At 48.3% G+C, this 26,410-nt stretch overlaps 1 protein-coding gene across 1 annotated transcript in view; it reads left to right on the top strand.

Moving 5' to 3' along the window:
- Window positions 1–592: 592 nt before the first annotated feature.
- The window catches only part of SIAH3 (siah E3 ubiquitin protein ligase family member 3), a 45,050-nt gene continuing 19,232 nt past the window's right edge, over window positions 593–26,410 (top strand). The window contains exon 1 of the mRNA XM_075045841.1: window positions 593–727. Coding sequence (XP_074901942.1) covers window positions 593–727 — 135 coding nt within the window. The remainder of the gene's footprint in view (window positions 728–26,410) is intronic.

Raw genomic sequence — 26,410 nt, 5'->3', positions numbered from 1 at the left:
CGAGCTCTACTTCTGTTTAACCCCTGCAAGGAACTGTAACTGCCTTTGCATATTTGATTTTTCTCCCTCAGTAAAACAGAGCCTGCTTAATCTATTTTTGCTACTTTCTAACAGTTTCGCTGGTGAGCTCCTTCCCCGCGCCTCACATTTAGCTTCGGTATCCGAGCGCTCTTTTGTTAAATTAAGGCAATTAATAAATGGAGACGTTAAGCAATCAATTTCGCCTGCACATCTCCCCAGCCTTACGTATGACTGGCTGTAATCACAAGATAAATGCAATGTGCTGATGTATGGTAATGTTCAATAATACATTCTCCACCAGGCTCAATTCATCAGGGAATTTCTGGAGGGGAGGCATTCGTTATTGGCTGTCTCCGGACCTCAAGGATAACATTTCTGTCCTTTCCATTGGCCGCCCCGCTGCTGCAAGCCTCTTCCCGTCTTATTTTGATGATGAATATGAAGGCATGCTAAGCCGTGCCGGAGCGTAGCTCTCACCGACCGCACTCCCTCCCCGGGCTCAAGGACTCAGGGGCTCCCCGGCTGCTTCCCCTGCCCACCGCCAGCAGCAGCAGCAACGCCAAAAGTTGTGATGCTTTTCTTCACCCAGTGCTTTGGGGCTGTGTTAGATCTCATTCACCTGCGGTTTCAGCACTACAAGGCGAAGAGGGTTTTCTCCGCTGCCGGGCAACTTGTCTGCGTCGTCAACCCGACACACAGCCTAAAGGTGAGGCAAAAATTATTTTTTCTCTTCTGGCAGCTTCTCGTCTTTCCCCCCTTCCCCCCCCGCACTGGTGTTTCTGTGCAGGGAACGAAAGGATGCTCTGGCAGCAAGGGGAAAGTGCTGTTAACACATTGCAGCCCTGGCAGAGAGGGTGTTTGCATTGTCTGGCTGCGCGATTCCCTTCGGAGCGAAGGAGAAGCAACCCGCTGCTCCAAGCCGTCGTGGGAAGTCGCTGCTCCCCCTCCCCAAAGTTTCCTCATCCCTTTCACCCCTGGAATGAGCACGGGTGTTGCGAGAGGCTGGGAAAAAAAAAAAAAAAAAGATTGGAAAAGTTAGCTGGATGAATTAAGGTCCCTTTTTTTGGTGGAAGGATGCTGGGTGGTCCCCCAAGCACAGCAGGATGCTGCCAGGCGGTGGGGAGCAGCGAGGGGGGGGTGGCGGCAGAGGAATCTCCGGCTGCTGGTCTTGTTTGCTTTTTTTGGGAGAAAAAGGCTGGTTTTGTCTCCTGAGCGGAGTCTGAAGGCGTTCCTCTGGTGCTGAAACTGTCCTTAAGCTGTTTGCAAGGTGAATCTATTTTAGGCGGCAGAATATGTTTGCCTTAATGCAAAACTATTTATAGTCCCCGAAAACCATTTCTCTTACTCGCACAGTTCTGGATTTTCACTGACAAAGTGTCAACAGCTCTGTCTATGCCAGAGCCCTGATGTTTGTACATAGAGAAGGAGCAGCAGGGGGAGAAAGCGACTGGGAGGCTTTAATTACTTTATCGCGGTAGCGAATGACCAACTTTCAAGTGGCTTCTGTTTCGTGGGAAGTCCTTGCGAACCTGACTTGTGATGTCAATCCACTAGCCCGACGCAAGCTCAGAAATTAATTTAATTCAGGACAACTTATCTTTGGCTCTGCTGGGCTCCCTGCGACAAACTCGGAGAGGTTGCGGGGAGCATCTTTCCCGAGCTGCGGGTCCCCGGGAGGTCCGTTGATGGGGTAAATCCCTCTCCAGAGCAGCACACCCCCCCCCAAAAAAATAAAAAGGCAGATTTCCCAGAGTTATATTTCCAGTCTCAGGCTGCACTCAGGCAGGGAGATGTTGATTCTACCAGGCTGCCAGCTCCGGGAGGATTTCGCCGTAAGACTGGGCTCAGCCCGGCGAGCACTGCCGGCCAGGGCAGGCACTCCCAGGGGACGGACTGCTCCGGTGTGGGCTCCCATCTCCTGGCATCGTGGTCCTCCGCTGACATATTTAAAAAAAAATACCCCGTGCAGCCCTGTCATTATCTGAAAGGATCTGGCCATCCGAATGGATAAAAGAAATAGCCGCGTTCCTAAGTGCATGGGGAGATTTTGTAAATGAATCCTTCTGCGCTCGACCCCTTTTATGTGGCTGTCGCCTGCTACTTTCATTTGTCATTTTAATTATTTAAAAAAAAAAAAAAAGGGGGCAGAAAAAAGGTTATTGAAGGTCACAACACAATTTCAGTGCCAGTGGCTTTGTCTGATGAGGTCCCATAAGCACACAGAGGGGTGTCCACTGACTGCTCCACTGGTATCTAGGACTAGACCTGAATCTATCAGGTCAGGTCCTCTCGAGTTGCAGATTTGCTATTGTAGGAGCTGCAACATTTTACCTTTGAGCATACCAAAAAAAAGTTGATGCTTCTGTTCCTCTCTGTTAAGCACATAGGGCATTTCGGTTTATTAAAATCCCCCATGGCCAAGCTCTTCACTGCTCAGACCCAAAGCCCGGTAGAGAGACGAGCAACCTCGGTACTGTCTTGGCAGCTCTTGAAAGTAGGCATTGGATGGAAAACTCTCTTGGAAACAAACGGGAGCCTCTAGGAGAAGGTCAAATGTGCCAGTGAAGCCCCACTGAGAATCATCTTGACCTGGGTGGGAGTTGCTCCCCCGATAGGATTGCAGTGGGAACCCGATGGCACGTGTTTCCCCACATGGGCCTCTTGAGACACGGGGCAGATGGACAAGCTGACAAGAAACCTCTCTGCTCTGAAAAAAACCCTCTGACTGTCAAGTGAAATATGCTTTGAAGGTGCTCCTGAGTTACCCAGCTCACAGCCAGCCGGGTAAATACGGTGGGCTTCAGCTCTCATCCTCTCCCAAGGTGTTCACTTTGGTTTCCCACCGGCTCTGTAAGGAACTCACCACCGCTTTGTGCCAGCACCCAAAAGAGACGGCTGGGTCGGACGGACCCCTTTGTGCCCATCGCTGCTCTATGGGTGCCCACCCACCAGCTTTAGGAGCCTGTTGTCCCCGAGAGAGAAGACATCTCGCCCCACCACCTCTTGCCTGGTGGTGGAGAGGTGGTCACCTCCAGCCGGCAAGGCACCTTGTCCAAAAACCGGTGTCGGAGACGAGCTAGATGAACTTGCTGCTCGGGGTGCCCGTTTCTCCCCCGGGGGTGCACAGGGAGGCTGTGGTTCCTCCCCCCAGCAACCTGGTGCAGAAACTTCTGAAGCCGGGACAGGGAAATCTCCCCCAAACTGTCCTGTACGCCAAAGGACACCCGAGGGACCATTAAAAACGAAAGGGCCGAATGTATTCCTCTGTGATGGTTTAGAGTATTATGACTACTTTGATGTTTCATAGTCTATTATTTCTAGCTGGGTCATTTCAACTGTAACATTTTGTTGACAGCCCCCAGATCTATCTTAACAATTGACAAGTGGAGTGAAAACTGTATTAAGGTTCTCGGTCGATGAATACAGGCCTGCTAGGAAACAAGGGCTAGGAGCAATGTCGTTTCTCTCCCTTCCCTTCAAGGCTTAAACGTTTGTGCTTACTCCAAAATTGTAAGCTCTTTGCAAAGAGATTATTTTATTCCCTATCCACACAGCACCCGGGTGAGAGGGTTCCTGGCCGACTGGTGCAAATGATAAATGACAGGCATCGTATTCTGGCGTGATTATGCACGTTGACACCCCTCACATAGGTCAGGTCCTCAATCAGTGCCAACGCACATAACTCCATTAAAGTCCAATTGCAGCAGGACCTCCATTCTCGCTCCTTCCATCCAGAGGAGCGCTCAGGGACGGTGGTGGGATCCAGCCCACGCCGGGGACCCGTGGTTGGTGTCAGAAATGTATGTATGTCAGAAATTTAGCATCACGTAAAGGACTCGGTGAAGGGCAGTGGGCAGGGGAGCCCTGGTACCCTCCAGGGAAAGGTTGCACCAGCTTCTGCTGTCACAGACCCATAGCTAGACTGGGGGGGTCTCCAGTAAAGTTATGTCGGCACGCTGTCACGGCCCAGGTCTCTGACCGTGACCAGAGCCCATCGCTTACCTCTTCCTTTACGAGAGGTCTGGAGGTTGGCAGAGAAGCGCACGCTTAGAAAGAAACCCGTGTCTTTCTTCCCACTGAAAGGCTCGTTAAGTGGGAAGGCTGATGAGCGATTCAGTGCATCTTAAAGGAGAAGACGGTAAAAGTGTCAGCGCAGACACCTCTATTGATCTGCCACTATTTTCCCTGAGCGCGACAGGCTGACACAGGCGGCTCTAAACAAGGAAAGACAATTTTGCAACCGCCACCCTCCGTTTGCCTGTTTGGCAGGGGTATGGACGGAGGGGGGGGTTGCGGGGGGGGTGTTTTGGAGCCTCTTTGTCCTTCTTGCCGCTTTCTGCTCTTTGTCCTCCCACGAGCTTTCCCAGGTGTGGCAGCGGCACCTTACGACGTGGCGCTACGCTGGGATGAAAATTCACTTGCCGAGCAGAGAAAAATCACGTATTTACCGCGCTTCTATCAGTCACCTTCGTTCTCGATCACATTAGATGCATTACCTCGTAACCTGTCTTCCTTCAAGCGTACGGTCGCCCTGATGTGTCCCCTTGGAGAAGCACGGCCAGGCAACAGAGCTCCCCAGCTAAGTGGCAGCTCCTTCCAAGGACGTATTAATTAGAGGAGCACCGCTCATGCTGCTGGCTGCAGAACCCAGCACTCAGGGCAAGTTTTAAGGTGCTCCACGCGCGAGGAAGAAACGAGCCGGGTTTGCTGGTCCCTTTGGAGATGAGGCTCAGTGAATTCTTTTGCATTTTCCCCCCCGTTAAGAGCAATTCCTCCCAGCGTTGCTTATTGCACCCCGGGGAGAAGGCGGAGGTGGGCGGTGTGTCCTCGTTCCTTAGCTGGCATCGGTCCCTGCCCCAAAAACCAGACGTACGCGGCAGGGGACTGCAGTGCAATCACAGCCCAGCCGGGTGCCGATGCTTTGCGAGGTGCTGTGTACGGCTGGGTAAAACAGATCTTCTTCATTCAAGGAGTTACTAGCTTTTTAAACGCAGCTTTAACTATTTGGAGAGCGTGAAAAATGTTCTTGTAAAGAGAAAAATGTTCTTGTAAAGAGTAAAAAAGTGTGTTTGCGGTGTTCTTGTAAAAACCACCCGTCTCCATCTCTGTAGGACTTCAAGGAACTTGTTGAATTACAAAAAGCAGCATATTTAAAACAGGGCATAAATAGTTGAATCTTATATTCAAAAAGGGTCACAGCATGGTTTACATGGCCAAGCTGTCTTCTAGCTGTTTTTTAAAGCAACAAGCATGTCTTCTCCGAGTTAGGGAAGGGTTTTGAATCCCGTTATAACAGTTTGGCTCTGTGCACAGTGGCTAGCCAAATAGCGTTGTAATCCACTTTATCACCAGCAGGATTAAAGTGCTACGGCGCATTATACCCCCCCAAGATTTATTTATTTATTTGGTGCAAGGGAGGAGAAGGACTCTGAAACCTGCTGCTAACAGCCCCCAGACGTCCTCTGCCACCGCCTCAGCCCAGACACCCTCCAATCTCCAGTGCAGGGCTGTGATTTGGACATCCCGAGCGGCGTTTGGCCCCAATGTCCAGCAGGATCGTGACAGCCGTGGCGAAAGGGTCCGCAAACCCCCCTGCTGCCTGCAAACCCTGGCTCCGGGCAGGGCGCCTGGATCCCATCCCGGCTGTGAGCCAGAGCTGTGCGAGCACTGGGCACCTCAGATTTCCAAATCCTTTCGTAGGGAGCAAGCAGCGACGTTCTGCAACCCCCTCCTTCAGCCCTGCCGCCGTTTGAAGGGATTTCGGCGGGCCAAACTGGAAACCAGCTTGACCACGAGCACGCCGGGAGCCTCCGTCCGCACGTCCACAGCTGCCTGCAGATGTGCCCCATACCGGTGCTCTGCGGAGGAGAGGCAGAACACGCTCCGGCAGCTCTTCCCGGGGGTTTTCCCATCCTCCGCTGCCTCTGCCTGCTCCCAGGAGCTCCCCTCTCCCGTAACCCACTAACCCTGAGCCCACAGACCCATGCACCCGCACAACCCACGGGCTTTGCTCCAAGCTACAAAGCAGGGCAGCTCCAAGCTTCAGCGTGGTCTCCCAGAATAACAATTACGGCATCTCCTCGGCAGAGGGAGAGGGAGGGGAAGAGCCGCCGTCTCAGAAGTTTCTGTGTTAATATGCGCCGGCTTCCTTCTCCCCACCTCCCACCCCAAACCCACTGCAGAAAATTAATTACCGCTGTTAACTGGCCCTGCCTGTCACGGTACAGCTCTGGAGATGGGATAGAGTGGGTAAACATCGAGTCCTTTCCTACCCACGTGTGATTTTGAGGGTGAGTTTCAATAATAAACCTGACCTGGTTGCAGGGCATTTCAAATCAGATGTTATCAATGGAAGACAGTGCTGTTATTTTAATATTACAGAAATGCCTCTCCCCTCGACAAGGTGTTTGACAGCAGGGTGAGGAGTAGCCATCAGGCACCGCCACATATTGCTTTGTAATCCACCCACTCTGATATGGCTCAGTAGATCAAGAATTTCCCAGTGCAGCCCTTTGAGTTAGACATAATGGCCCAGATACCTCCCTCAGGAGAAATACTGCCCCAAAACAATTGCTGTGGCTAACACATGGGGTGCAGAGGAAAGAGGGACGTTTTAATGTAAGCCTTGATTACATGAAACGAGTGGTGAGGTCTCAGTCTGCTTCCCAGCAGATGTAAGTCAACCCCAGACATTCCCACAACTGGCATTAATTAGCACACGTTGCTGGTTGCCTCAGTAGAGACCCTAAGCACAGGATATGGTCCTGCAAACCCTGGATGTTAGAAAGTTCCAGGATGGGTTCCCAAGCATCGTGAATTTTGCCTCAAATTCAGAATTTACAGAGTATAAATTTTTGTTTAACCATTAAGATTCTCTCCTGGTATCAAAGACCTCCCAGCACACTTAGCTGGGGGGGGGGGGCACTTGGAAACTTCCTTTTTTTCTCAGAGGCAATCTGAGGTTCTTCAGTAATCCAAGAAAGTGAGTTTAAAGGAAGCACAGCAGATCCCAAGAGATCTGGTAAAGTGAGGGAAAGGAGCTGCTGTGGCTGTGCCCTGTCTCCCCGGGTCTTCGGCACTTCTTATGCCATAGAAAACCCGTAATCCTTGTCCTGCCTGGCTCAGAGCTGAGACTTTGGGTCCCTCCTGGCACCCCCAAAGCCTCCCCATCACAACAGGCAATCAGCGTCTCTCAGCTGGGTGCAGAAGAGGGGAAAAAAAAATGTAAATCCTGTGATAATTTCACAGGGTGCTGGAGGGGAGGACAGTCTCTATGCAGCTTTACCGGGGACTAAGCGAGGCGGTGAGGACCGTGGGAGGACACGGCCACGCTCTCCTGCCTGCAGGAGGCTGCGGTGGAGAGGACTGCTGCTCCCCTGGCACGGTGGGAGCGATGACCGTGGGAGTGATGAAGGTGATGGACTGCCCTCAGCATCTCTCCGTGGCATTGCCACCGGCACGGCGTGGTCCAGAGCCATGGTCCTCCTTGGAGGTGTTGGAGGTGGGTGCCAGGAGGCACGCACGCCACCAAAAGGGAGAGAATTCCTTTGGAGAGCTAGACAAGATTTAGGTAATACACTGGGCTTGCTTTCGGCGTGATTTTTGCAACAGAGGAGAGCAGAGCTGAGCCACCACGTTCGGCTGATTTGGGTCCAGCTTCTGATGGAGCTGGGGGGAGCCTGGGCCTGAAGTCTCCATTTGGGTCTGGCTGAACGTGGTGGCAACTTCCCAGCCCACCTCTGTATGCACGTGCTCTATTTGGAAATGAAAAGCACGGCTGTTGAGACATTAAACACCTTATCAGACTGCATTACTTTTCTTTCTTTCCATAGCTTGTCTCTTTTTGTTAAGTACCTTTTCTTCTGCGCTATTGTTCCTTCTCATCCTGCCCTTTCCCTGCTATACTAAAGTCTTAAAGCAAAAGATTCTCCTCCTCTGTCATTCAGTAACCTAATTTTGGGCTTTTTTTACTCCTGCTGAAAGGAAAGCATCATTAACTTCACTGCAACTTTGGTTCTCTTATTTTCCTCCGAGCTCTTTCAAAAAAAAAAAATCACAATCATTCACTCCTCAGCTTGTTTGGTGCCACCAATTTCCCCACTGACAGATGAAGTCCCTCTTTAAAATGATCACCAGCAAGATGAGGGGAGCTACAAAAAGCAGCGAAACATTGCTGTCACCACTCGCAGATGCAGCTGGCGAGGAAGCCAAGTGCCTTACATGCCTGCAAAATCTAATTGCCATCGTGGGCTGGATCGGGGCTCGAGCGGGCAGGTCCAGCTGGAGGTGCCACGGCCACCCGTTGTCCACCCAGCGCAGCGAACCGTGATCATGATCCCTTCGCCAGTGCTGGCAAAAGAGAATATCTTCCTTCTGCTTCGGTGTAGCAAAGCAAATCCGCTTGCAGCAGGGATTTAAGCTGGCGGTCTGCTGCGTGCACTGAAGAAATAGGCACATGTCCCTTCTGCTTCCATGCTGCAGGAGCAAGCAGTTGGGCAGGGCAGTGGCCTTAGCTGGTTTTCACAACCTCCCACAAAGCTCTTACCACTAGGGGTTACTGCGGGCTGTGCTGAACGGCAAAATTTCACTTGTGCATGAAGATGTCCTGAAAATTGCTCTGGGTGACCTGCTGCTAACAGCCACCTGCAGTACTGCTTGGCTCTCCCACAGCGTTCTCCTCCAGAGGGAAGAGCATCCTGGCACTGCCGATGAATTGCCTGACACATACACAGTGTACAAGCTGAAGCACTTCTTTTATTTATTTAGATGCATTTCGGAGCATCTTATGTAACATTAATGGATTTATCTTTAACTCTCCCCTTTAGTCTCAGCAACAACATGAAAGTGTCACAGCAGAGAACCCTGAATAGTTTGCGTGTTTATTTTGGTGTACTTTTTTTCAAAAGGTAGAAATGTTTGAAACAACCTTGGAAAAGAATTAATCAGTTGTTTCCATACCAGATTTAGTGCTTCTGGTTCTAGTCTTTTCTTCTAGAGCAATTTTGTTCTGAGCTGATCCAAATTGAAATCCCTTTTCCTTCCAGATTGGCCTCTCCAGTAAAAAATAAATCATCTGCACAGCTTTAGTGATGTTACTGGTATTTTACACATGGAAATATTAAGCTCCAGAATGGTTGGTGAATTGCCCATCAACCCCTGGGAAATTCATGGTGGAGAAGAGACACAGGTCCTTGTAAATATCTTCAACACAAGATCACACACACTCTCACATCAAGTGCCAGCTGAAATGGAAAGAGAAACAGAGAAATGGAGCATAAATGAGACAGAAAAAAGATGAAATCAGTAACGTCCCCTTGTGCGGAAAACAAACACTATTGATGAGCAAGGAGGCAGCTGCTACAGAGCAGAAAACCACATCAGCAGAGGATGAAAATGTTCTTCCACTCTTAGGGACTGCCATGTGGAAAATAAGCAACGTAATAAGTGTGAAAATGGAGTAAATCACCACCACACAGGGATTACGTAGGGCAGCTGGGGTAAGGGGGTGGTTAAGGTCACCTTCAGGCTTTGCAGGAATGAGAAGCTGAAATAGAAACGGCAGGATGGCAGCAAGTGGGGGAATGATCACCGTAGTGCCCTGAACTCAGGGGCTCAGTATCAAGCATGTGCACAGATTCAAATTTATGTATGTTTTGCAGGATCAGACCCTTACTCAGACATACTTATTCTAAAAATTATCAAACTTCAACCAGCAAAAGACCATATGAAAAGCTGCTGGAGTCCGGCAAATTTATCCATCTCTTTTGAAGAGCACAGGGCGGACCGAAGACGTTCTCCTCTTTAACAGGGAAGCGAGCCTGGATGTCTCGCTGCTGCATTGCAACGTCTGCTCAGATGAGGATGCTTGGCTGCATGCAGGGATGTGTTATCTCTGCTGGCTGGACCCCCATGGTATGAAAAAGCACATTACAGACCAGTGGGGCCAGGCTTTGCTTGTGGGGCAGTACTGTGGGTTCCCTACTTGTACTACCTGAGAGCTGGGGACACCTCTGTGGTGCAACATCTTTTGGAGTCTAGGATCAGTGAGATGAACTGTCCTCCAAGGACGACTGTCTTTCTTGGCACTGACAATCAAGGAAGCCAGAAAACTAGCTTGGGATGGATATGTCACTTTTGTCTAGCTGCAGTTAGATGAAATGAACTCCACTAATACCCTACAGTTCCTTTGACTTATGCAAAAGAAAAGCCAATTAGGATAATTGTCTCCTTAAGATAAATCCAGAAAGTTTGGGCACAGTAACACCAAGTATATATATACTCACTACTATTTTACACATGTTCTGGTACGACAGCCTTCTTTCCACTCCGCAAAAGCAAGATTTCAGAGGAGATTTCAGAATATAGCAAAACAAGGTCTGGCGACATAACTGCAGGGTGAGAGCTTTCAATTTATTTCTACTAGAAGGAACTTCTCATCAAGAAAAAAGTAGGGAATAAATTTTTTGGACTAATTGACAACAGAGAATTTCAGGCAAAGCAAGGGACTAAAGCATGGGTGCTGTCACCATTGCCAGGCAAGACAGAGGGACAAAGGGATCCTGGTGGACAAGGTGAACACGAGCCAGCAATGTACCCTTGTGGCAAAGGCCAACATCATTCTGGGCTGTGTTAGCAGGACTGGAACCAGGAGTGCAGCTTGTGAGACCACGTCCAGAGTACTGGGTCCTGTCTGGGGTTCCCCACCACAGGAAAGGCACCGACACAGAGGAGCGAGCCCAGGGAGGGACACCAAGCTGGTCAGGAGGCTGGAGCACAGGATGGAGGGGGAGAGAATGAGGGATGCACCGGCTCAGCCTGGAGAAAAAAAGGGAATTGCAATCTACAATTAACTAACAAGTGGGACTGTATAGAGAAAACAGAGCCAGGCTCTTCCAACAGATGCACGCTGGAAGGGCAACAAGGATCAGACGTAAGCCGAAACAAGGGATATTTTGACTAGATATAAGGCAAAAAGTCCTCCTCATGGGAGTGGTGAGGCACTAGCACAGGCTGCCCAGAGAGGCTCTGCCATCTGCGTCCTTGGAGATTTCAAAAACTTGACGGGACCCTGAGCGACCTGACCTATCTTTGGAGTTGACTGTCCTTTGAGCGGGGGTTGGACAAGGCGATGCCCAGAGGTCCTTTCCCACCTGAATTGTTCTGACCCTGCAACCCTGTGTAAAAACAGAGCTTGGTGTGCAAAAAGGGGTGTAACAATAAAAGGGTTTCAAGAGCAATCATCGAACGTTTGCCTCAACAACGACCAAGCCAAAGTCACATCTGAGAGACACACCTGAAAAGGATGAAGAAGGCAGACAGACAGACATGTGGGGCACACGGGGGAATCCAAGGATTCAGGACACGGACACCGGTGAAAAAGTCTGGAGCTATACCAGTTACACAAGCATCTGGTAATTTAAACTCATCAGAAATGCAAATCCCTACGGTATTCCAAAGCCCAGGGATATTACCAGCTAATGAAATCAGTCTGGATTGGAAAGGAGGTCACTGTGGCAGATGAGAGATGGCAAAAGAGAGCAAGACATACTTCAAAATATGCTTTGGGATAAGCACCCTTATTGGTAATTACAAGCAACACAGAATAAACTCTGAAGGGGAGAGGACAGATTGTTCAACACCTACCAGAAAAGACTTTGCACCACGGCACAAGGGTAAACATGTTCCTGAAGAGCCCTGAGTGGAGCAAATAACGTGGAGCAAGTCACGTGGGGCAAATAATCCACTCGGACAAATCTGCCTGTCGTTCTCCTTATGGGATGGCAGCCAGCGGAACAAACTTTCCCTGGGTTTATTCAATTAACTGCTTCATGATTACTTTCCCCCCATGGCAGGTTCCCTAACGCTTCAGACCCGCTTTTTGGCGTGCGAGCTGTGTTAATTAGCTGTGCAAAGAGGTACAAAGCAGAGAGGCTACTTAGGTAGTGTCACTTCTGTTCCCTGCCTGGATTCCGGCTCTGCTCCCAGGCTCGACGGAATCTGTTTCTGTTTATCTTTGGTCAGTGAAAACCAGAGGTGCTACACAGTGACTTAGAATGAGATAACATCACTAGAGGTGAGGAAATGCTGATTTACCCGGCCTTTTTAGGCCAGCTCACGGTTTGTGGTATGGAAGTCTGTGGGTGACCTGTATTTTGTTGGGGCAGCGTAAAATATTCCTATCATCCATGATTTTGTTGGTCCCATAAAAGCTGTCATTGCCCTGGTGCAGGGGCAGCAGAGGGGGAGGTAAAGCTTGGTCCTCACACCACCCCCAACCCATTTCACAAGCCTTTGTGGGTTTATTAAGAGAGTTTGCATTAGTACGTCGGATGGAAGAGGCAGCTGAAATGCAGGGACGTGTTCCCCTTTGCTGTCTCGGCTGCGGGAACAAACGTGACTCCTGGCAGTGTTCGTGCAAGCGCTGGCATCAGGAATGTCCTAGGCCACTGCGGCAAGCTTCACCAGAGGATATCTGACAGGAGACTGAGGCATCGGTCCTTGAAAAATGTTTTGCTGGTGTTTAAGGTTCGTTGGCTTGGGGGAGATGTTTGCGTTTCGTTTTCTCTCCTCACATTCCTACAAAATGGTTGTGATGTGGTCAGGGGCTTGTCTGGCTCATTTAGTTTCCTCTCTGCCATCATCCTGGCAGACCTTTTTGGGGGACCTCTTTACCCTTCTTGAGTCAAGCAGTATCTCATATAAATATTTGCCTCAAGACATGTACCCAGGTTTAGCCCTTTCATTATCTGTGCTTTTAGGAATGGGTGAAAAGACATATTTTCCACAGCCACATGCCAACCTCGCCAGAATGCAAATTCAAAGAAGGCAGCAATGCAGCAGGAGCACGTTCCTTACAAATAGGGGTGTGTTTACTTGCAGACAATTCATGGCTATGCCCAGGTCAAGATTTAAAGTGTGGCAGGAATACAGACACAAATGCTTGCAATAATTCGCCATTGCTTCATCTGGTTTCCCCCTTATAGCCAAACTGGAATCTTTTGTCCAATTACAATTCCTGCCTGGAGTCTCAAGGGTCTAAATCATACAGGAAATAATGCAGCTTTAAAAATAAAATAAAACTTTTACTGAGTTTCTTCTGCCATAGAAAATATTTCAAAAAAGAGACTCAAAAATGTTAAGGTCATGCAAGGTTGCACAAACATAACCCCTGGTTTGTAAATAACTGATTATAAAGACTGAATTTTCTTTCAGGCTGTTGGTAAAAGATGAAGGCACTATCAGAAAACAGATCTGAAGCCAGCTTAATCTCCAGGAGCTTCATAAGGCAACTGGAGGTAATTTAGTGTTGCAGCTAAACATGAGCTTACTGGTGAGGTATCTCTTAATAATTTTTAAGCTTTTAATGATTTTTTTTAAATAATAAGCCAGTGATTAGGAAAGAACATCCCAGTTCACAGATAAATCCCGGCTGCATCTGGGTATTTTGCCTATTTGCTGCTTTAACTAAAGCAACTTTAATTTGCCAGAGGCCAATCAACAGCCTAGAGCAAGAGAACTCAGTCTGATGAAGCAGATGTTGGGGAAGGGAAGACCTTTTCTTTACTCACTCATAGGGAAAATTAATTGATGCTGAAAGCAGCCTTTCAGCATTTTTTTGTAATAGCAACTTTTACTTCTTGACTTTTACAACATAGAAGAAACTTGCAGATCAAGTAGCTTCTGAGCTGTTTTTCATGGAAAAGGACCTTGATGCTCTCTACAGGCAAGTCACGCAGGGGGTTGCAGCCAGTTCCAGTCCTGGCTGACCCGTAATTACAGCTCAGGCACTCCAGTAAGACCTGTGCCACCTGGTGTTTGCAAGTAGCTGAGCATTGAAAGATGAGCAAGAGCCTGGTCCAGCCCTCTGCGGTCGAGAATTCCTACCGGCCTAAGTCCAGTTTTGCGGATAATTTGTTTCCCTGGTGGGGAACAACCCTACTTCTTGGTGGGGATCACCAAGCGTCCCCAACACCCATCCAGGGAGCATCCGCCCCTGAGTTCACGGGCAAAATCAGGCTGAGCTCCTTGGAGAGCGCTCGGTGATGACCGACCCAACGCTCTGAGCCCAGGCTGCGGCTAACGGTGACGGAGAGCTTGCTGTGCTCACCTCTGTCCCCAAAACCGCTTTTCCCCTCCGTGTACAAACACAGCCTTGGAGCTCCCCAACAGCACCGGCAGGCTGCCCCATCTCCTGCTCCGCTCGCCCCAGGAGCTGGGGCGCGGGGAAAGGACGGAGCAGAAGCTGGATACGAGCCAGGCTGAGCCTAACGGATAAATAGCTGCATTAGGCGGGTGCTGTGCCTGAACTAATAAGCCCTGCAGGAGACGGGAGCCGCTCGCTGCAGCAACCTGCCAAGGCGTCGTGGTTTATCTGCCCCCAAACACACGCTGCAGCGGGTCCATCGTCTCGCCGGAGCCGCGGAGGAGGGGACGGATCAGCTAGCTGGGATGCTCCGCGGGCGTCTTTGGTTTTTCTCCCTCTGTAAATGAGGTGGGGGACAACGTTCTCCAACGCCACTTAGGTGGTTTGGGATGGGGGCCAAAATAGTCAAATCTCCTGCTGTAGGTTAAGCTGCTGTGTGTGTGCGGGGGACCCGTCAGCAAAACTGGTCCTGTTGTCATAAATACTGCGAAGCCGCTGATCCTTTTGGTGTCAATAAGGCTGGGGGGATACGCTCTTCCGATCTCACAGCCGGGCTGTAAATATGTAAGACCCAAAATGAGGATGCCGAAGCTTAATTGTAGCCACCTAAGTTTATAATTTTTTTTACCTTAATCCCTTAATGATGATTATACTGTAAGTAGAAAATAAAAAGTATTTTAGGAGCATTAAGTAATACTTAGAGGGCTCATCAATCCACAGTTAATATGCAGCCACCACTGAGAGGGAACGAAGCAATCATGCCGCCTCAGCATTACGCAGCACGCCGTCCCCGCCTGCCTTCGGGGGGGAAGCGGAGGATCCCCGCTCCACCCGGGACCACGGGAGGAGGTGGAGGTGGGCAGAAAATGATGCTCTGAGGTAGACGCCACGAGGCGTGCACAGCCCCAAAACTTTCCCTTGTCATCGTGCACTGGGGTTTCGGGGCAGATTTGCGCCAACGTCTTGACTTTTTCCCTAACAAAGAGAGCAAAGTTGGCACCTTTTACTTTCAACTTCTGACCAGAGTGAAATTCAGCCACCTAGGTCAAGGTTGAAGGTAGTGCTTTGGAAAAGTGTGTGTCAGTGCAGCAGCCTCTGTGCTTTTCCCCGGCAAAGGCAAAACCCTTGGGAGGTCAATCATAAATCATCTAGGCTTCACCACACCAATGACCCGATAAAAAAAATAAGTGCGTGGGAGCATTTGCCAGACTTATCTTCACTGATAAACAAAAATGCCCTTCATCACTTTGGGTTTTCTTGGTGGTTCACTATGCACAACAACTATTAGACCGTGCCTCGTTCAGTCCCAAGCATGATGAGTCCCCAGTGCTGAAGCAGAGGCAGCAATCGCAGTGTCTGCAGTACAGCCATCCAGTCTCTGGGCTTTAATTCCAGGGAGGGGTAATTCTTGTAGAAAATGTCCCAATGCCACACAGCAAATAGAAAAACTTGTCAGCTCGGTGATCTTCAGGAAGTTCTTAACTGGCATAAAATTCAAGGGGGTGCTGTGCATTGCCTTAGGACAGGGTAAAATGAGAATGGAGTGGCATGTCAGGCAATAGTAGATGTGCATGTTCTATGATGTGGTCAAAGGCAAGGTCTTCCCTTGTCCTGCCAGGGAACTTAATTTTCCAGATATCTGTCACCATAGGAAATGAGTACCGAGGCCCTCACTGTTCCAAATGAATTTTTTTTTGTGTATTACCTTCACTTCCAGTGCGCAAGATAAGGCTAAGGCCACTCACGTGGTGCCCAGGCTATGTGACCAGTTGAATTTCATCTTGGATGCAAGTCAGTGTCACGGCCAAATCTCCAAAAAGGCACAAATCCCATCAACGCAGGGTGGCTGCTCTAGCTGCAAAGCAAAGAGAGGAGCAAGAGCAGGTGCCTTTCTGGTGGGCTTGCCTCTCAAACCCAGCCCCAAAGCTGAAGAAGGAAAGAAATTCATGTGCTCAAGGGGGTAAATCCTTCTCTGGACAAGAGCGGCAGGGGTGCAGGGACCCCCGAGGTCCCAAGCCTGCAGCAGTGCCCTGTGGCATGATATTCCCGGTGGGGAGCAAACTCTGGTGTATGTGCAGTTTTGGAAGCCACCCCAAGCTTCACGGCCAGGAAAGAGGGAGTGCGGACAGGTCGTCCCCAAAATAGAACAGCTTGCAGGAAACCAGCCCCCTCCTGCCTGCTCTGTGCTGCCCTCGTTGCTAATGTGGACATACTCTCTGCGTCTCCTCTAATCCAGAAGCCATACCGTGATGTGATGCTCCTGATTTTCAAGAATTTTTATCTAAGCATAATCCATTGGTGTTATTTAGTTACCATAAAGCAGCTGCCTTATAGCATCCAAAATACATCTATTTGCCTTAATTTTACAATATGGTAATTAACTACCCACGACTTATTTAAAACATATTTATAGAGGGAAATGTCAGAGATGCATCGCTCTTTCATGCCCAGTAAATGCACCCGCGATAACCAATTTGGTATTTAATTAGCTTGCTTATGAGCTCACCTCTGAGAAAAATTATTTCGGAGAACGTGTTAGCTATGATGCTTAAGCAGGTTCTGAGAGAGAGGATGCACCAGCTGCAGGTCAGCCACAATTTTTTGCTTTAGTATGTCAGGGGGTTCTGCTGTTCGTACAGGCTCAACGTAGTTATGGCCTTCACATCGTTTTTAAGTTAAACTATTAACCACACAGAAAATCAATATGCAATAGAACAACGTTCATTAAGCGAACCATAAATCAACTCTTCTGTAGACACAGCAGGTACCAAAGACTTTCATAAAACTCCCGGCCTGTCGTGATCAAATGAGAGGAGACTGTTACCACGAACAACACATTTCTGTGCATCTGATCTGGGTTAAGCAATATATACAAGCTAACAAATACTAATTGGGAAGGGAATTTGTGTCTGTCAGGGTCTAGCAAAAGGGTGGTCCTTCAAGGGTTCCTTCTGCTGTAGCTCCCTGGACAAGACGGGAATCGCACAAGTTAAATGGCTCTTCCATTTCTGCGTTAGGGATTTAGTTCTCCCGAGTCCCTCAAATGAAGGTTATACCCCCGTCCCCTGGGATCGCTGAGCTGCCTCTTAGCCACCAAGCCCAGGAACTGCGGGGCATCACGCTTGTGTCTTCTTTGGCCTAAATGAAGCGGGAGCCGCGAGGCTGCGGGTTTTCCACCGCTTGTCACTGACTTTGCGTACTCGCAGCATCCATCACTGAGGACAAGCGTCTGGAGGGAGCCCGCAAAGCTGGCGGCAGGGGCAGGCAAAGGGAGGGATCCCGTTTTGAAATTTCACTGCCATGACACAGGGTGAAGCTTTGGTGAGGGCGCAGTGACATTTTCTTGCCTCCCGGACAGAAATTCACATCCATTAAAGCTAGAAGAGGCTCTTACGGCAACCTAACCAGGCCAGCTGCACAAATCCAAACCCAAGATCCTTTCTCAGGAGCTTAAGGCCATAACTTCAGCTCCCTGAAGTCTTTTAGAAAGACCTCTAATTTGGACACGATGACTTTCATCGACAGAGATCACATGTCTATGGGCAAAACATAGTATTTTTAGAAATGGTACTGTCAGCAGAAAAAAAGGCTACATTGGAATGCTTTGGGGAAGCTGGGAAGATGTTGTTCAGTATTTTCTTTTTCCTGAATGTTAACAAATAGCAGCTACTTGAGATCCCCCGCAAAAGCCTGGAAATTAAAGATGCCCTCCCTCCTCCTCAGGAGAACTTTGATATCCCCACAGAAACCCTGCGTCTGTTGTAAAAACCAGAGTAACTTTGCTGGGGGTTGGAGGGGAGGCAATGAAATAACCCCACAAAAATCAATTCCAGCTGATCGACAATAGAGGTTTGTATCGATTCGGTGAGACTCCCCTTCCTCAGGACACTTTTGCAATAGCCTTACATTCCCTCGGTGCTCACCGCATCAGCCTGTTCCCTCCACGGCGGCTTTTCCCCGTGCTCCTCTCCCCACCAGCTTTCGCAGGTGCGGTTACAGCTCATCTCGACTGCTGGATCAGCACTTTTTGCCCTTTGAGGCTTCGTGAAAGTCACCCCAGCTTGCAAAACCCCGGACTGGTGCTTCAGCAATCTGTAAAAGCCAGCGATGTCTGCACCCACCACTTACTTACCTCCCACAGCAGACTCCCAGCTCTCTCCACGGCTTTCCCGCAGGAGATGCAGCATCCTCCCCCTGCCCCGTTTTTTTGCCGGATTGCTCCTTTACTTTTTTCCCCACTCACACCCTGACCCATCCAGCTGGTTTCCCCATCCAGGAGTGGGCAGAGAGTGCTCTCCTTGCAGAGCATCTGCTCCTGAAGCAGCCCTTGGTCATCCCACCCCAGGGAGATCTTCTCCTTCAACCTTGGGGGTACCAGCCTGGCGGTGTTACAATGCCTTAACGCCCCACTTCTGTTCTAATTAAATATCGAAAGTCCTGTTTCAGGGGACTGGTTCTTTTTGTACTTTTCCCTGCCCCCGTCGTAGAGAATCCATGGCTCATTGGTCTGGAAAATATCATGCTTTTCTTTGGCAAATAGCCAGGCTTTCATAAAATGTTCCCCAAGTAGAAACTCCCAGTCTGCTTATAAATACCGTCACCTACATTTTAGAGCTGGAAAAACCAAGGCCTTTCTGAGGTTAAAGCAAGGTCTGCGACGCAGAAAGAAGAAAGCCCCAGTCTCCTCTCTTTTCATTAAGAAGGTGTTCTCAGTAATTCTGCGGAACGAGAGATGAAACCTCCTCTGAAGTCAGGGAAAGTCTCAGGGGCTCAGCACTTACAGGTTAGCACCACCCATCAGCAGAAAGAAGGGACTTTTTTTGGAGTTGATCAAAATACATTTGATTTTGAAGTTACAGAAAGCCATTAATTATGCTGGGTTTGGAGATAATCAGTGCAGGCAACTGCCACATAAAACAAACAGAAATACAGTGCCGGGGAAAAAAAAAGAAAAGTAAGTGTAAGCTGATAGCATTTATAGTCCAGAAAAGACGCCTGTTGAAGGACAGACACTATTCCCTATTTTACCTCAAAGCACATGAACCAGGAGCTTTGTGAGAACATTTCAGCTCCTGACAGGGCTGTTGTGCCAGCCCCAACAGTTGAGAAAATACATTCAGAAAGTTACTTTTAAGTCTGTGCTGCATTGTCTCAAGATTACATGAAACTTGTTATCCAAATCATAGAAAAAAGGAAGACGCTGTTGAGTCTCCAGGGGTAAAAATGCTAATTTCATGCAAAGTGCCTTCTGTTTGTCCCCGAGGACAGCGCCTGGGCAGCGCCCGTGGGATGCCGCCTTCCAGCTACGTCTCTGCTGGTGATGTTCACGGAGGGGACACCTACAGCAAATGCCTTCTGCTGATTATTTAAGAGCAAGGGGGAAGTTTTGATTGAATTAAATCTACGGTAGTATTTACTCAGGACTAAATTGCAGCCGTTTTATGTCCCTGTTTTACAAGGGGGAGCGCTTTCTGCTCATTTCCTTGAGATTTTATCCACCTTTGTAGCAGAACTGCAGAACGGAGAGTGGAAGTGGGAGGTGGGTTCAATGCCAAAAAGGGGGACCGTGTTTTGGTCCCTCCCTTTTGGATGGGTACGGCCGTCTCCCCGTGGGGCAGGCGACAACGCCGGGGCAGGGGAGGTGCACGATGGCACTCTGGCTTTTTGGCCATTCTGCAAACCCAGCTCCCTGGAGAGGGAGGGGGCAATTGTCCCGCGAGTGGTCGAATCTGCATTTTTCTGATCACTCGAATTCACTGCAAAACTGATGATAGTGCAGGGCTCGTACTTTTCTCCTGTCTTTTTCTTCCCCTTAATACAGCAAAGTGGTCCGCTATTAATGGACACACATTAAACTGCTTGGCACAGCATGTTCAGCACTGAGAGCAGGAAATGATCGTTTCAGGGCCGCTGCTAAGAAAACCTGTTGAAGTGTCTTGGGGCAGAGTAAAAATCCAGTACTTGGGGATTAATTATCTGCAATTTAATGAGGCCAAAAGCCAGGTAGCAATTAAATGTCTGTAGATGGAGAGGGTAGTTTCATAATACACTTCAGTGGTGAGGCTGGCTTAAAAAGTTTTTGCTCTCTCATCTCAGTCTGTTAACCAATATTACCATTTTTTGGGGGTGTGCTGTGAACCAGATTGCTGAAGTGATCTGCATTGCAAACTCTTTCGGGGGATTATATTTCAGCTGTGACATTTCAAAATTAGGCTCCAGTTTCTGCCAAACTGGAGCAACAGAGAAGACATATGTGTGCGTGTGCATGCACATGTGCATTTATACACATCAATATAAATGCATTGCAGAAGTGACGTTTGCACAGAGAAAGTACAGTATCAAAGTCCAAGATTGGCGGGTTATGTCTATATTGCTAAATGAAAGAGGGACAGGAAGCAAACTCTTGCCTGAAGCTAAACGTCAATGTCTTCTTCAACTGGTTAGGGTTAGCTGTTGTATAGCAATTTCACCTTGGAGAGATGTAGCTGGAGTGGTGCAAACAGAGCCAGGGAGTGAGCTGTTAATTCGGGTATATGTGGATGATCAGGAGTCCAGTGCGTGGGTTCACTACTTGATTGTCTTTTGCTGGACATAGCCATATATCCCTCTGCACTGAACATACCCAGCTTCAGATACTGGCTTTGTGTGTTGGGCCCATCTGTCTGATATAATCAAATTCAGAATATTTTTGTTTTATTTTTAACCTCCTTAGTTTTATGTATATATGTAAATATATGAGTAAAAGGAGGGTGGGAGTTCATAGTAAATTATACTTTGAATAAGTCAACAGGAATTCCTGTTTTTTTCCTGATTTATTTTAAGAAATGTGTGAATAGTTCCTATTTAGCGCTTTTAAGAAAAACATGTTGCATGGTAAAACCCCTGACCACTGAATCATCTGCCATATAGGTCTCTATTTTGCATTAGCCAAAATCCAGTCCTATCCCCTGTTTCATCCAGTCCAGTTTTTCGGCAGAGTTCATGTTTCTCTCCAAGTACAATAACCATATCACTTCAGTTATTGCTGTCATAGCAAGGAGATCAGACACGCTCCCTGGCTTCTCCATACAATATATCAACTCTGGTTATGTAAAGTATTACAATAAATTATTACATCAAGCAGGATGCAGACAACAGGATTAAAACACTATGGCATGACACGTATAATATGAAATTATAGGCACACTACTTATATTAGTTTGCATACGGGGCCTAGGAAAAGATCTGAAGCATTGGAGATCATTTTATTTTTTAAACCAAGAATCAGAATATAACCACTCTGGGCTTGAGCAGAGCCCTTTCTTGCCTCTTACAAAAAGGCTGATGGTTTTCTTACAGCCATGGACAAGCTCTCCATCACATATTTTGTTTTTTGAAGCTATAATGAGATCAGCCATAGCTCAGCTTTCCTTAACTCACCACAGGCTTGTATCAACGCAGATGTTCATGAAGAAAAGATAATGGTTTAAAAGCTCTAATTTTGTTACCCTCTCTACAATCTAAGCTGATCCTAATGTGATTAGGAAAGTCCTTTCCTACTTAGGCAGGGTCAATTTGTCTCAGAGGAGGTAGGGAAAGGAGACACGGAGGGTGCCAGTGCTGGCTCCATGCTCAGAAATGTTTTTGTGGTGGCTAGGAGACTCGTTAATGCGGTGTGCTTCGTCATACCCAGAGGCAGGGGAGAGCGACCCACTTTAGTCATTCCTTCTTTATTTGCCTTTATCTGGAAGCAACAGGCTGCCACGTTTCCACAAGTGCACTTTATACAAAAAGAGGCTCCCAAACCTGGTCGCTGGTTGCATCAGACCAGGTTGGGTTCGTCACATCTGATTTATTACGCAGCTTCACCGCAGCGTGGTGGAGGACCACAAGAAACCCAGGGCATCGGACAGCAAAGCTGCCAAAGCGTCGACACGACACGTTTGGCTGCCAGACCTCCTAAACATTTCATATCATACACAACCAGACGAGGTGAAGTTAATGCGGGGCTCAGCCCTGCGGACTATCTTTTCCATAAATGGCATGAACACAAGTCTGTTTCCAAACGTGTCATTCTCAGTATTTCAAAATTTTCCACTTCCTGCTTTTTTGTCTTAGCTTTGGGTCATGCTTCAGCTTCGTTTGCCAAACTGCTCTTTCATTAAGTGTGGGTGCCCCTGCAGCTGCCATTGTTCAAACAGGATTTTCAGGATTACAATAGTAATATTGCTGAGACCTTATATAAGGCAGAAAGGTTTTTTTTCAAGTCTGATGCAACCAGATGTTATAAACTTCCAGTAAAATGCAGAAGCAGTCACTTACCACCTCCCACCAGCAGACCGATGTCCAGCTGGTCTCCAAGCAAAGACTGCTTTGGAAAACCCCCACCCCCACAATTTATTGCTAGGCATGATGTTATAGAATATACCTTTGATCAGTTTGGGTCATTTGTCCCGGCTGCGTCCCCTCCAAACCTCTCACCCACCGCCATGCAATTTGCTGGGGGGGGGCAGAGCGAGAAACAGAGACCTCGATGCTGTGCAAACACTTCTCAGCAATAACTAAACCATCCGTGCTTTATCAACGCTGTTCCGGTCACAAATCCAAAGTCCAGCACCATATGGGCTCCTGTGAAGAAAGTTAACTCCATCCCAGCCAGAGCCAGTGGTCCTTATTTTGAATTCATTCAACAATATCAGTGACTCCTCCCTTCTCGCACACTGCTCTTTTCTGGTGCCAAATATAAAAGACAGTGACTAAATGGAGGGTCCCATTTTACCCAGTGGAGGGAAATAGGCATGCCTAGGGTAGATGCAAAAGCAGATCAGGAGGTGAGCCCAGAGGACTATGCTATTTACTTTGACTGTTAGGAGAGCCTATATTGACTAGATCATAGGCAGATGCCTGTGAACCTGTGATGTTAGGTAAGACGAATCACACTTTTTCTGTGATTTGTTTTTGAAACTTTTCAGTGGTCTCAAAACTTTGAAACACAGAGCATAACACTTTAACCAGATTTCTCTTCTTGACACCATAGATACTCTAGCCCAGCAGACTGACACCTTCCACTACCTAAATGGTCCACATCTTCAAAGGTATTTTGTGCTGTGACTCTTACTAAAATCTGAATTTTTGTCCTTAAAAAGAGTCAACACCATGACACACTACATACATCACTTTCCACTTGTGTACAAGTGGAAATACAACGCTGGCTGCCTCTTTTACCCCTATGCCTTTCTGGTAGCCCCCAACACCAACAAATCACAATGAAAGTGTTTCGTTTTCATCAGCTGGAGGGATGATGAAGATTAAAAGGGGGAACAAGAACAAAGAACCCGGGTTTTCTTCTATTGGTCATGCCGGCTTTCTATGCTGGAGAGAGGAAACTGTAATCCTCCTTTTCTAGGTCACTTTGTTCAGGCACCCTTTGCTATGCACAAAGAGATTCTGTAAGCAGAATATACACACCTTTGAAGTATAACACAGTTATTTATTGGTTGACACAGACAAGAGATAGCTGGGATTTAACGTGCTACCAGGCTAAGCATTAGTATGCTCGGTGTCCCCGGTAAGACCCCTGAAGAGTCCTTGCAGGGTAGGAAGTCAGCCGTCAGCTGGGGAAGGGTTGGTTTCTACTGCATTTCTGACAGGTCCTCAGTGCTGCTGAGCTTCCCCTTTCCAACTCTCTGTGTTGCCATCTAGGCTTTTACACCTTCCCATGCTGGTGTTTTTTCTTCTTGAATTCTTGAGTTGTTCCCGATCCCCCTCTCAGCAATCCTACCTCCGTTTGCCTTTTCACCTTTCTTATCTCATGAATCACTGCTCCCCAGACTTTCTCCCAGCTCTTCCTCATCCGTCTGAGCCAAGGCTACGTAGCTGGGCTGAGCCAGGCGCAGGATTCCTGGATCGGAGAACTACATTTCTAGGAAGAGAGGAGGTTGCAAATGTGTCAGGGCATAAGTGATTTATGGATGCACAGACCCGCAAGCAAGTTTTTGCCGGGCACCAAGATCAGCAGCGCTGGTGAGGATGCATGTTATGACTGATAGGTCCCCACACCGTGCCAGGCTTGCGTGCCACCGATATCGTGTGCTCCACACCCAGGGAACCCCCGTGCAAGCATTTCAGACTGAATCCCCAATCTGGCTGAGCCTAGTTTCATTCTTCCCACCCTCTTCTGCAGCCACAGCCACCATCAGGCTCAGCTCCCATTGGCAGAGCGGAGACCTCCAGAACCTGGCCCTTCCTTTTGAATGCATTTTCCCAATATCTTCATTCAAGGTGTCCCCTTTTTCTCAGCTAGCTGTACGAGACCCATTTGGTGCAAGCTCAAGTGTGGTGTCACAGAGCAAAGTAACTCTTCTGCAGTCAATAGACTGAGATGCCCAAGCTTGTCAGTGGTCCCCCAGTATATAGGGGATGGATAAGTTCCCGTGATGGATGGTGCCTTAGCCAGTGTAGGAGCAAATCGTGATATTTCTTTTACCTGTCCATGAGCACGACCTGGTGGGGACTCAGGGCAAGATCCAGCTCCTAAAATACAATTAGATGAGATGCTATTTGGTCTCTAACTCCAAAAGACTCCCCTGGTCACTTAGGCGCTGTAAGAGCCCCTGTACACCAAAGCTGGTTCTGAAAATGCACTAATGTGCCTGGTGTGCCTCCTTGCCCCCAAAGGGCTGACATCTTAGGACACCACCTTGCTCAGCTCAGCGTCTCCCACTTGTACCTCTCTGGGTGCAAAATCGGGCAGTCCCATGCTCCCCACGCGACTGGATCCTGTATTTAATTTGTGAGTGTACCCAACATAGAATGACCGCACGGAGGGCAGAAGACACAACTCCCTGGCAGCAGCTTTCAGTCTACGTTTCATCCGCTGCTTGCAAGCAACCTAGTAGTGAAAAGTCTCTCCCGTAGCAGGGGAGCAGCATCTCCTACTTCCCACAGGAATGCCCCGATGGTGGAAGGGATCGGGGCAGGGATCACCCTCCATTCTTTCTGTTGAAGCAAGGTCATCACGCAGGCAAAACCACAAGCATCTTGGGCTAGAAGAAACATGACTCCATACCTACGTCTCTCCTGGAAACAGTAAACTGCAGCTTGGTTTCTTTTAGCTACTTTCTCCTGTAAAACACAGTCCACAGAAACTAGGACTGGATCCTAAATTTATCTTCCCTCACGTAAGCACGCCAACTGTGAAAGCCTCTGCTGTCCCCGTGTCTCCCTGCTCCTAGCAGCGCAGCTCCGTAGCAGAGGTTGCAGCGGCCGTAGCGGAGCTACGCTGGCTTTGTTCAGCTAAGAACTGGGGTTTATAGCAGTTCACCCTTTCTGTACGGTCCTTTTTCAAGGTACCTGTTATGCTCAGTGCTGGAGAAATCACAACAGCAGAAAAAATGAGGGTGGCACAACGGTAAAGCAGCCAAGTGAGAAATCCACCACTCCAGTGCAAATGGAGACCCGTTCCGGCCGCTCAGCATCTGATTTTCTCCCTGGAGCCGCAGCTCCTCTACCAGCCCCGTCTAGGAAACCTTGAGGTGCCTCCACTGAAACACGGTGTCACCTGCGCACAGCTGAGCGTGTTCAACTGAATGTGACCCTTCGCCAGGTGTCTGTAGTTGTGCTGATGGGATTTGGGTGTATAATGAGAAGCCAAATTTACTTGAGATACCCTTGCTCCAGCGTGCCAGTATCAGGGAACAAATGACATAAAAGGAAAGTAATGCACTCCTATGCCCGTACTATACACTTAAAATTAATTCCCTGTAACTGAAACTGATTGTTCACATAAATCTTACCCTGCTTTTAAGCTAGGACATAACCTCAGCTTAATTGATATTCGTGCTTGAAGACAAAGAAATCAATTTGGCACGTCTAAAGAGCCTTTAGGTTTTTCACAGAGGAAGACTTTCCCTGGTAAACAAGCTTGTCTTTTTATAGGCTTGGGTTTGCAAACACGGAAGATATGCCTTTAATAGTTACACATATATACATAGCTCTCCTTGGTGGGGTTGGAACCAAAAAAAACCTTCTGCATGCATCCTTACCGTGGTCTCCCAGGCTTTCAAATGCTGGGGCACATGTAAAACTTGCATAGACAGTTCCCATTCTTTCCCTCACTGTCTCGCTATTCCAGGGTAAGGTGCCCATTTATGATTATTTATCAGTGTGTACACTATCAAGCCCTGTGGAGGCATCTGCTGAAATGTGGGTATGCCACTTCCATTCCTGTTTTAGTGTTCTTTAACCACCGCCCACCCAAAAACATCC

Source organism: Buteo buteo, chromosome 14, assembly GCF_964188355.1.
Source record: "Buteo buteo chromosome 14, bButBut1.hap1.1, whole genome shotgun sequence".
NCBI classification, from domain to species: domain Eukaryota; kingdom Metazoa; phylum Chordata; class Aves; order Accipitriformes; family Accipitridae; genus Buteo; species Buteo buteo.
The sequence above is the reverse complement of the archived record's forward strand: the minus strand, read 5'-3'. Positions and strand labels throughout refer to the sequence as shown.